This window comes from Salvelinus alpinus, chromosome 6 (genome assembly GCF_045679555.1).
Source record: "Salvelinus alpinus chromosome 6, SLU_Salpinus.1, whole genome shotgun sequence".
NCBI lineage: Eukaryota > Metazoa > Chordata > Actinopteri > Salmoniformes > Salmonidae > Salvelinus > Salvelinus alpinus.
In genome coordinates, this window is record NC_092091.1 from 6,403,918 (window position 1) to 6,415,249 (window position 11,332).

At 44.0% G+C, this 11,332-nt stretch overlaps 1 protein-coding gene across 1 annotated transcript in view; it reads left to right on the forward strand.

Moving 5' to 3' along the window:
* The window catches only part of LOC139577493 (E3 ubiquitin/ISG15 ligase TRIM25-like), a 54,487-nt gene extending 46,248 nt beyond the window's left edge, over nucleotides 1–8,239 (forward strand). The window contains exons 7-8 of the mRNA XM_071404510.1: nucleotides 5,924–6,064; nucleotides 7,457–8,239. Of these exons, the coding sequence (XP_071260611.1) occupies nucleotides 5,924–6,064; nucleotides 7,457–7,525 (210 nt within the window). The 3' untranslated portion in view covers nucleotides 7,526–8,239. The remainder of the gene's footprint in view (nucleotides 1–5,923; nucleotides 6,065–7,456) is intronic.
* Nucleotides 8,240–11,332: the final 3,093 nt, after the last annotated feature.

The following is an 11,332-nucleotide window of genomic DNA, read 5'->3' on the forward strand; positions in this document are numbered from 1 at the left end:
ACTAGACACTCTAATGTACTTGTCCTCTTGCTCAGTTGTGCACCGGGGCCTCCCACTCCTCTTTCTATTCTGGTTAGGGCCAGTTTGCGCTGTTCTGTGAAGGGAGTAGTACACAGCATTGTACGAGATCTTCAGTTTCTTGGCAATTTCTCGCATGGAATAGCCTTCATTTCTCAGAACAAGAACAGACTGACTGTCACGTCCTGACCTTAGAGAGCCTTTTTATGTCTCTATGTGATTTGGTCAGGGTGTGATTTGGGGTGGGCATTCTATGTTCTTTATTTCTATGATTTGTGTTTCTATGTTTTGGCAGGGTATGGTTCTCAATCAGGGACAGCTGTCTATCAAGAACGCTGCGCCTTGGTCTCATCCTTTCGACGAGACCCGTTACAAGTTCTAGCTGGGCAGACATTTTACGAACTGACATGTTGGAAAGGTGGCATCCTATGACAGGACCACGTTGAAAGTCACTGTGCTCTTCAGTAAGGCCGTTGTACTGCCAGTGTTTGGAGATTGCATGACTATGTGCTCGGTTTTATACACGTCAGCAACGGGTGTGGCTGAAATAGTAGAATCCACTCAAATGAAGGGGTGTCAACATACTGCTGTATATATAGTGTATCTGTAAGGTCCCTCAGTGGAATTCAAACACAGATTCAACCACAAAGACCAAAACCAGGTAGGTTTTCAACAGCTCAGTCTTAGATCGCTGCTCCTGAGTGGCGCAGGGGTCTAAGGCACTGCATCTCATTGCAAGAGGTGTCACTACAGTCCCTGGTTTGAATCCAGACTGTATCACAGGGGTCTAAGGCACTGCATCTCAGTGTCACTACAGTCCCTGGTTTGAATCCAGGCTGTATCACAGGGGTCTAAGGCACTGCATCTCAGTGTCACTACAGTCCCTGGTTTGAATCCAGGCTGTATCACAGCGGTCTAAGGCACTGCATCTCAGTGCAAGAGGTGTCACTACAGTCCCTGGTTTGACTCCAGGCTGTATCACAGCGGTCTAAGGCACTGCATCTCAGTACAAGAGGTGTCACTACAGTCCCTGGTTGGAATCCAGGCTGTATCACATCCGGCCGTGATTGGGAGTCCCATAGGGTGGCGCACAGCTGGCCCAGCGTTGACCAGGTTTGGCCAGGGTAGGCCGTCATTGTAAATAAGAATTTGTTCTTAACTGACTTGCCTCGTTAAATAAAGGTTAAAACACTTAGAGTTTAATGGCTGTGAGAAAACGATCAATAACATTGTAGTTACTCCACCAACAGGGCTGTTACGGTGACCATATTACCACCACACCAGCGGTCATGAGTCTTGACTGCAGTTAAATTCCACATCACTGTAACTAGGCTTCTCCAAGGTCTGATGCTGCTGATGGTCATTATTACCAAACTGCCTGGTACTCAGCACTCTATTATCACTCTGACATCAACGTGATAGAAAATCTGAGGAGTATTTCTGTCTGGCTCCCCAGTGGGTGGGCCTATGCCCTCCCAAGCCCACCCATGGCTGCACCCCTGCCCAGTCAAGTGAAATCTAGAGATTTGGGCCTTAATGAGTTTATTTCAAATGACTGATTTCCTTATATGAACTGTAACTCAGTAAAATCTTTGAAATTGTTGCATTTATATGTAACGTTGCGTTTATGTTTTTGTCCAGTATGTAAAGACCCCAGTAAGACCAGATGTCACCATTGACATCGGCTATAACCTTAGAGAATTGTCTCTTGTTATGTGCTCCTATTTCTTTGCTGATTCAGGCTTGTCTTTGACTTAGTCACAAGGCAGTACAGCTAAGAGCCATTTGGGTTACGACCGCAGGGTGTGACACATCCCGTTTCAGTACTATCTGAAGGAAGTCATCTCTATAGAAACAGGCAGGAAGTAACAGAGAAGAGTGTGAGCCTTTGTCAACGTCAGCAATCTGAACAGACAAGCTTTTTCTATACTCTGTTCCGCCCCTGTTTCTACACATCTGCTAACTGTCAAATAGAGGAGAGGAAGTCGTTTCTATACTCTGTTTCTACACACTAACTGTCATATTTTTTTATTTTTTTATTTCACCTTTATTTAACCAGGTAGGCTAGTTGAGAACAAGTTCTCATTTGCAACTGCGACCTGGCCAAGATAAAGCATAGCAGTGTGAACAGACAACAACACAGAGTTACACATGGAGTAAACAATAAACAAGTCAATAACATAGTAGGGAAAAAAAGAGAATCTATATACAATGTGTGCAAAAGGCATGAGGAGGTAGGCAATAAATAGGCCATAGGAGCGAATAATTACAATTTAGCAGATTTACACTGGGGTGATAAATCATCAGATGATCATGTGCAAGTAGAGATACTGGTGTGCAAAAGAGCAGAAAAGTAAATAAATAAAAACAGTATGGGGATGAGGTAGGTAAATTGGGTGGGCTATATACCGATGGACTATGTACAGCTGCAGCGATCGGTTAGCTGCTCAGATAGCAGATGTTTAAAGTTGTTGAGGGAGATAAAAGTCTCCAACTTCAGAGATTTTTGCAATTCGTTCCAGTCGCAGGCAGCAGAGAACTGGAAGGAAAGGCGGCCAAATGGGGTTTTGGCTTTAGGGATGATCAGTGAGTTACACCTGCTGGAGCGCATGCTACGGTTGGGTGTTGCCATCGTGACCAGTGAACTGACATAAGGCGGCGCTTTACCTAGCATAGCCTTGTAGATGACCTGGAGCCAGTGGGTCTGACGACGAACATGTAGCGAGGGCCAGCCGACTAGAGCATACAGGTCGCAGTGGTGGGTCGTATAAGGTGCTTTAGTAACAAAACGGATGGCACTGTGATAAACTGCATCCAGTTTGCTGAGTAGAGTATTGGAAGCTATTTTGTAGATGACATCGCCGAAGTCGAGGATCGGAAGGATAGTCAGTTTTACTAGGGTAAGTTTGGCGGCGTGAGTGAAGGAGGCTTTGTTGCGAAATAGAAAGCCGACTCTAGATTTGATTTTGGATTGGAGATGTTTGATATGAGTCTGGAAGGAGAGTTTGCAGTCTAGCCAGACACCTAGGTACTTATAGATGTCCACATATTCTAGGTCGGAACCATCCAGGGTGGTGATGCTAGTCGGGCGTGCGGGTGCAGGCAGCGACCGGTTGAAAAGCATGCATTTGATTTTACTAGCGTTTAAGAGCAGTTGGAGGCCACGGAAGGAGTGTTGCATGGCATTGAAGCTCGTTTGGAGGTTAGATAGCACAGTGTCCAAGGAAGGGCCAGAAGTATACAGAATGGTGTCGTCTGCATAGAGGTGGATCAGGGAATCGCCCGCAGCAAGAGCAACATCATTGATATATACAGAGAAAAGAGTCGGCCCGAGATTTGAACCCTGTGGTACCCCCATAGAGACTGCCAGAGGACCGGACAACATGCCCTCTGATTTGACACACTGGACTCTGTCTGCGAAGTAGTTGGTGAACCAGGCAAGGCAGTCATTAGAAAAACCGAGGCTACTGAGTCTGCCGATAAGAATATGGTGATTGACAGAGTCGAAAGCCTTGGCCAGGTCGATGAAGACGGCTGCACAGTACTGTCTTTTATCGATGGCGGTTATGATATCGTTTAGTACCTTGAGCGTGGCTGAGGTGCACCCGTGACCGGCTCGGAAACCGGATTGCACAGCGGAGAAGGTACGGTGGGATTAGAGATGGTCAGTGATCTGTTTGTTGACTTGGCTTTCGAAGACCTTAGATAGGCAGGGCAGGATGGATATAGGTCTGTAACAGTTTGGGTCCAGGGTGTCTCCCTCTTTGAAGAGGGGGATGACCGCGGCAGCTTTCCAATCCTTGGGGATCTCAGATGATACGAAGGAGAGGTTGAACAGGCTGGTAATAGGGGGTGCGACAATGGCGGCGGACAGTTTCAGAAATAGAGGGTCCAGATTGTCAAGCCCAGCTGATTTGTATGGGTCCAGGTTTTGCAGCTCTTTCAGAACATCTGCTATCTGGATTTGGGTAAAGGAGAAGCTGGGGAGGCTTGGGCGAGTAGCAGCGGGGAGGGGGGGGGGGGGGGCAGAGCTGTTGGCCAAGGTTGGAGCGGCCAGGAGGAAGGAAGTAGTTTCTAAACTCTGTTTCTACACACTAACTGTCATATAGAGGAGAGGAAGTAGTTTCTATACTCTGTTTCTACACACTAACTGTCATATAGAGGAGAGGAAGTAGTTTCTAGAAAAGGATTCGGTTAACTGCTCCATTGTTGTAAATCTTATAATTAAATAGTTGTTTGAAAAAATATCTCTCTTCCTTTCTGGTTAAAATGTATACCACACCGCCCCCAGGTGGTAAGGGTAGACAACAACACATCTGCCACACAGATCGTCAACACTGGGTCCCCTCAGGGGTGCGTGCTCAGTCCCCTCCTGTACTCCCTGTTCACCCACGACTGCGTGGCCAGGCACGACTCCAACACCATCATTAAGTTTGCTGATGACAGAACGGTGGTAGGTCTGATCACTGACAACGATGAGACAGCCTATAGGAAGGTCAGAGACCTGGCCGTGTGGTGCCAGGACAACAACCTCTCCCTCAATGTGAGCAAGACAAAGGAGCTGATAGTGGACTACAGGAAAAGGAGGGCCGGACAGGCCCACATTAACATCGACGGGGCTGAAGTGGAGCAGGTCGAGAGTTCCAAGTTCCTTGGTGTCCACACCACTAACATGGTCCAAACACACCAAGAAAGTCATGAAGAGGGTTCCACAACGCCTTTCCCCCCTCAGGAGACTGATCAGATCCTCAGAAAGTTCTACAGCTGCACCATCGAGAGCATCCTGACCGGTTGCATCACCGCCTGTCATGGCAACTGCTCGGCATCTGACCATAAGGCACTACAGAGGGTAGTGCGTACGGCCCAGTACAAGCGGCACCGGAGGACCAAGTCTAGGTCCAAGAGGCGTCTTAACAGCTTCTACCCCCAAGCTGCTGAACAATTAATCAAATGGCCACCTGGACTATTTACATTGACCCCCTCCCCCCCTTTGTTTTGTACACTGCTGCTACAAACTGTTTATTATCTATGCAAAGTCACTTCACCCCTACCTACATGTACAAACTAACCTAACTAACCTAAACCCCTGCACATTGACTCCTACCATATCTGTTATTTTATTGTGTTACCTTTTTTTTTTTACATTACTTTATTTAGTAAATTTATCTTAACTCTATTTTCTTAAAACTGAATTGTTGGTTAAGGGCTTGTAAGTAAATATTTCATTAGATTTGAGGAGGCATTGAATGGTTGCTACATATATATATATATATATATATATATATATATATATATATACAATTTTTTTTAAATTTTATTATTAGGCTTTTTATTTTATATTTTACATTTATTTTTTTAACACTTTTTTGGTTACTACATAATTCCATATGTGTTATTTCATAGTTTTGATGTCTTCACTATTATTCTATAATGTAAAAAATAGTCCTTATAAAGTAAACCCCTGGAATGACTAGGGTGTGTCCAATCTGTTGACTGGTACTGCATCAACACTACTATTCAGACATTACTCAGCAATGTCTGGTTGATCCATATAATATGTCCTGAGCACGTACTACTGTAGTTATGATACGGTCCCAGTATTGACTGGGCCAGGGGTATCTATGATTGGACCAGTCAGCAATGTCTGGTTGATCCATATAATATGTCCTGAGCACGTACTACTGTAGTTATGATACGGTTCTAGGATTGACTGGGTCAGGGGGTATCTATGATTGGACCAGTCAGCAATGTCTGGTTGATCCATATAATATGTCCTGAGCACATACTACTGTAGTTATGATACGGTTCTAGTATTGACTGGGTCAGGGGGTATCTATGATTGGACCAGTCAGAAATATCAGAGTTATTGGTATGATATACTGGAGTGTATGTGTGTTTGTCCCAGGAGAATCTGCGGCCCCAGTTGGAAGCCAAGTTCTCCAGAATAGAGAGATTAAACCCCATCTCTGGCAAGCCGGAGCCCTTCCAGCCCTTCACTGACAAACTCAGCAGACTCATGGTCTCTGTGTCCGGCATCTTCTTCATGGTAAGACCATGTCATCACATGAGTCATCAGGCTGTACTCTGGATCTGTCCTCAGTGTACACACTGCAGGGTCTGGGTCGATTCCATTTCAATTCAGTCAATTCTGAAAGTAAACTTAAATGCTTTAATTGAAAAGCAATGAAGAAAATAGGATTTGGAATTTTGGTTTACTTTCTAAACTGAATTAATTGAAATGTAACTGACCCCAATCCTGGAATGCTGTTTACTTGTTTACTACCTTTTCAATGTGTAATACGGTAACGAGCTTCTAGCAGCCTACTACCACCCCCTGGTGGATGGGAGCCAGAAATACAACAGACGCTCTGGAAACAGTGACTGTTGTTGGGGATGGTTTTCCCGACCTTCCTCATCACTCATCAACAACAGGAAGTGTCTAGAGACCGAGACACGTAACGATGGTTCATTGTTTACCAATATGACCAATAAGCTTCGTAAACACACAATCCCAGACTAGACCCATTATATAAACCAGGTAGTTAGGGTGCTGGATGCTGATTGGCTGAAACAGTATTTGACGCAACAGTATGATGTAAAAACACTTATTTACTGTTCTATTTAACCAGTTTATAATAGCAATAAGGTACCTCAGGGGTTTGTGATGTATGGCCAATATACCACGGCTAAGGGCTGTATCCAGACGCTCCGCTTTGCGTCGTGTATAAGAACAGTCTTAGCCGTGGTTTATTGGCCATATATCACACCTCCTCAGGCCTTATTGGCCATATATCACACCTCCTCAGGCCTTATTGGCCATATATCACACCTCCTCAGGCCTTATTGGCCATATATCACACCTCTTCAGGCCTTATTGGCCATATATCACACCTCCTCAGGTCTTATTGGCCATATATCACACCTCCTCAGGCCTTATTGGCCATATATCACACCTCCTCAGGCCTTATTGGCCATATATCACACCTCCTCAGGCCTTATTGGCCATATATCACACCTCCTCAGGCCTTATTGGCCATATATCACACCTCCTCAGGTCTTATTGGCCATATATCACACCTCTTCAGGCCTTATTGGCCATATATCACACCTCTTCAGGCCTTATTGGCCATATATCACACCTCCTCAGGCCTTATTGCTTAAAAAACTGCTTGCCTCATAACATGCATCCTCAGAAGATACTGTAATGATGATAGATATATTTACTCTCTCTCTCGCTCTCTCTGTCTCTCTCTGTCTCTCTCTGTCTCTCTCACTCTGTCTCTCTCTCACTCTTGTCATGGCTGAATCAGAATTAGTTAGGTGACATTGATAAATATGATGTTTTATTTACATAATGCTTATGTGAGATATTTGTGATTAGGATGTTTTCTTTTGGATAATACTGTTGGCAGTTTCATTTTCTTCTATCTTCTCCCAGGGCTTAGTCACTAGGGGCCCAGAGAGGGGAGAGGTCTGGCTTGTCTTCATATGTCAATATATCTGTTAAACCATGTGATGCTATGAAGAATATCAGAAGGGGAGGAGGACAGAATGGAGGCTTGTCTTCTTATGGGAATGTGTCTGTAACTATTTTATGGCCCCTCTGAGGTTGCCCTTACCTTGATCTAGTATATGACCTAAGAAGCTCACTGTCTCGGTGAGCTTGTCCAGGAGGGGGTGTATTTGAGATGGGCGTATCTAGAATTGACAATTGATATATGCCATTGGATGAGGTAATGTTTCGGTCCTAAGTGGTACCAAGAACGAGATTAGAACCTTGTCTAAGAGAGCAAACTGAACGATAATTTACAGCTAATGCTGTCTGGCTATGGGATACTCCTCTCTCAAGTAAAGTCTTCCTTTGTAATGTTCCTAAGATCTGTTATTCGTCATGTGAGTTGAGATGGGTGTGTCTTGGCTATAAATGATACTAAGAACTGTTTTGTAAGCACTCTCAGAGAATTCATTTATAGACACTGAATTGATCTGAGAGTCAAAAGGGCTATGGTGAAGCTCATATAATTAAAGAAGGACTTTATAATATAACTCTGACTTGTGTGTGGTTTGCTCTCTCAATGTTTAGTAATACAGGAAATTACCACGTCACTTTCTCTGTCTCTCTCTTTGTCTCTCTTTCTCTCCCTTCTGGGAGAGTTGGAGGTCTCAAAAGGCATGTTTTGTATCTCTTTAACAGTCCGTGGACAATTAACCATATACCACACCTCCTCAGTCCTTATCCGTGGTGCTGTATATTAACCATATACCACACCTCCTCAGTCCTTATCCGTGGTACTCCCTCCCTCTATTATGGAAAACAATAAAGATTAAGTCATTTTTTAATGATAATAATTCAACACTGTAATTATGTTTCCAGAAAATGATCATTATATGAAACAAAAACAGCCTGTAGTCTTGGATGCTGGACAGTTTGAAGCATTGAATGGCTCAGTCTGTATAAGTGACAGCCAATGTTAAAATAATACCTTCAAGTCATATGTCCAAGGTATGTCTCCATGGCTTTGATGCAGACTGAAATATGGTCGTTTACTGACATCTAGTGGTGGTGATACGCTACTGCAGGTAATTTGGGTCAATATTCTGCAAAAATCGCTGAAGCTGGAGACTTATATTTCGCTCACTAACTTTAAACATCAGCTAACCGATCGCTGCAGCTGTACATAGTCCATCTGTAAAATCTGTAAAATATCTCTCTTCCTTTCTGGTTAAAATGTATACCACACCGCCCCCAGGTGGTAAGGGTAGGCAACAACACATCTGCCACACAGATCGTCAACACTGGGTCCCCTCAGGGGTGCGTGCTCAGTCCCCTCCTTTACTCCCTGTTCACCCACGACTGCGTGGCCAGGCACGACTCCAACACCATCATTAAGTTTGCTGATGACAGAACGGTGGTAGGTCTGATCACTGACAACGATGAGACAGCCTATAGGAAGGTCAGAGACCTGGCAGTGTGGTGCCAGGACAACAACCTCTCCCTCAATGTGAGCAAGACAAAGGAGCTGATAGTGGACTACAGGAAAAGGAGGGCTGGACAGGCCCACATTAACATCGACGGGGCTGAAGTGGAGCGGTTCGAGAGTTCCAAGTTCCTTGGTGTCCACACCACTAACATGGTCCAAACACACCAAGAAAGTCGTGAAGAGGGTCTACAACGCCTTTTCCCCCTCAGGAGACTGATCAGATCCTCAGAAAGTTCTACAGCTACACCATCGAGAGCATCCTGACCGGTTGCATCACCGCCTGTCATGGCAACTGCTCGGCATCTGACCATAAGGCACTACAGAGGGTAGTGCGTACGGCCCAGTACAAGCGGCACCGGAGTACCAAGTCTAGGTCCAAGAGGCGTCTTAACAGCTTCTACCCCCAAGCTGCTGAACAATTAATCAAATGGCCACCTGGACTCTTTACATTGACCACCCCCTTTGTTTTGTACACTGCTGCTACAAACTGTTTATTATCTATGCAAAGTCACTTCGCCCCTACCTACATGTACAAATTACCTTGACTAACTAACCTAAAACCCTGCACATTGACTCCTACCATATCTGTTATTTTTTTACATTACTTTATTTAGTAAATATTTTCTTAACTCTATTTTCTTAAAACTGAATTGTTGGTTAAGGGCTTGTAAGTAAATATTTCATTAGATTTGAGGAGGCATTGAATGGTTGATACAAATATTTTATATATATATATATTTTTTAAATTATTAGGCTTTTAAAAAATAAAAAAATAAAAAAAATTAACACTTTTTTGGTTACTACATAATTCCATATGTATTATTTCATAGTTTTGATGTCTTCACTATTATTCTATAATGTAGAAAATAGTCCTTATAAAGTAAACTCCTGGAATGACTAGGGTGTGTCCAATCTGTTGACTGGTACTGCATCAACACTAGTATTCAGACATTACTCAGTCAGCAATGTCTGGTTGATCCATATGATTTGTCCTGAGCACGTACTACTGTAGTTATGATACGGTCCCAGTATTGACTGGGTCAGGGGCTATCTATGATTGGACCAGTCAGAAATATCAGAGTTATTGGTATGATATTCTGGAGTGTATGTGTGTTTGTGCCAGGAGAACCTGCGGCCCCAGTCAGAAGCCAAGTTCTCCAGAATAGAGAGATTAAACCCTATCTCTGGCAAGCCAGAGCCCTTCCAGCACTTCACTGACAAACTCAGCAGACTCATGGTCTCTGTGTCCGGCATCTTCTTCATGGTAAGACCATGTCATCACATGAGTCATCAGGCTGCACTGTGGATCTGTCCTCAGTGTACACACTGCAGGGTTTGGGTCGATTCCATTTCAATTCAGTCAATTCTGGAAGTAAACTTAAATGCTTTAATTGAAAAGCAATGAAGAAAATAGGATTTGGAATTTTGGTTTACTTTCTAAACTGAATTAATTGAAATGTAACTGACCCCAATCCTGGAATGCTGTTTACTTGTTTACTACCATTTCAATGTGTATAACGGTAACGAGCTTCTAGCAGCCTACTACCACCCCCTGGTGGATGGGAGCCAGAAATACAACAGACGCTCTGGAAACAGTGACTGTTGTTGGGGATGGTTTTCCCGACCTTCCTCATCACTCATCAACAACAGGAAGTGTCTAGAGACCGAGACACGTAACGATGGTTCATTGTTTACCAATATGACCAATAAGCTTCGTAAACACACAATCCCAGACTAGACACCTTATATAAACCAGGTAGTTTGGGTCCTGGATGCTGATTGGCTGAAACAGTATTTGACGCAACAGTATGATGTAAAAACACTTATTTACTGTTCTATTTAACCAGTTTATAATAGCAATAAGGCACCTCAGGGGTTTGTGATATATGGCCAATATACCACGGCTAAGGGCTGTATCCAGACTCTCCGCTTTGAGTCGTGTATAAGAACAGTCTTAGCCGTGGTTTATTGGCCATATATCACACCTCCTCAGGCCTTATTGGCCATATATCACACCTCCTCAGGCCTTATTGGCCATATATCACACCTCCTCAGGCCTTATTGGCCATATATCACACCTCTTCAGGCCTTATTGGCCATATATCACACCTCCTCAGGTCTTATTGGCCATATATCACACCTCCTCAGGCCTTATTGGCCATATATCACACCTCCTCAGGCCTTATTGGCCATATATCACACCTCCTCAGGCCTTATTGGCCATATATCACACCTCCTCAGGCCTTATTGGCCATATATCACACCTCCTCAGGTCTTATTGGCCATATATCACACCTCTTCAGGCCTTATTGGCCATATATCACACCTCTTCA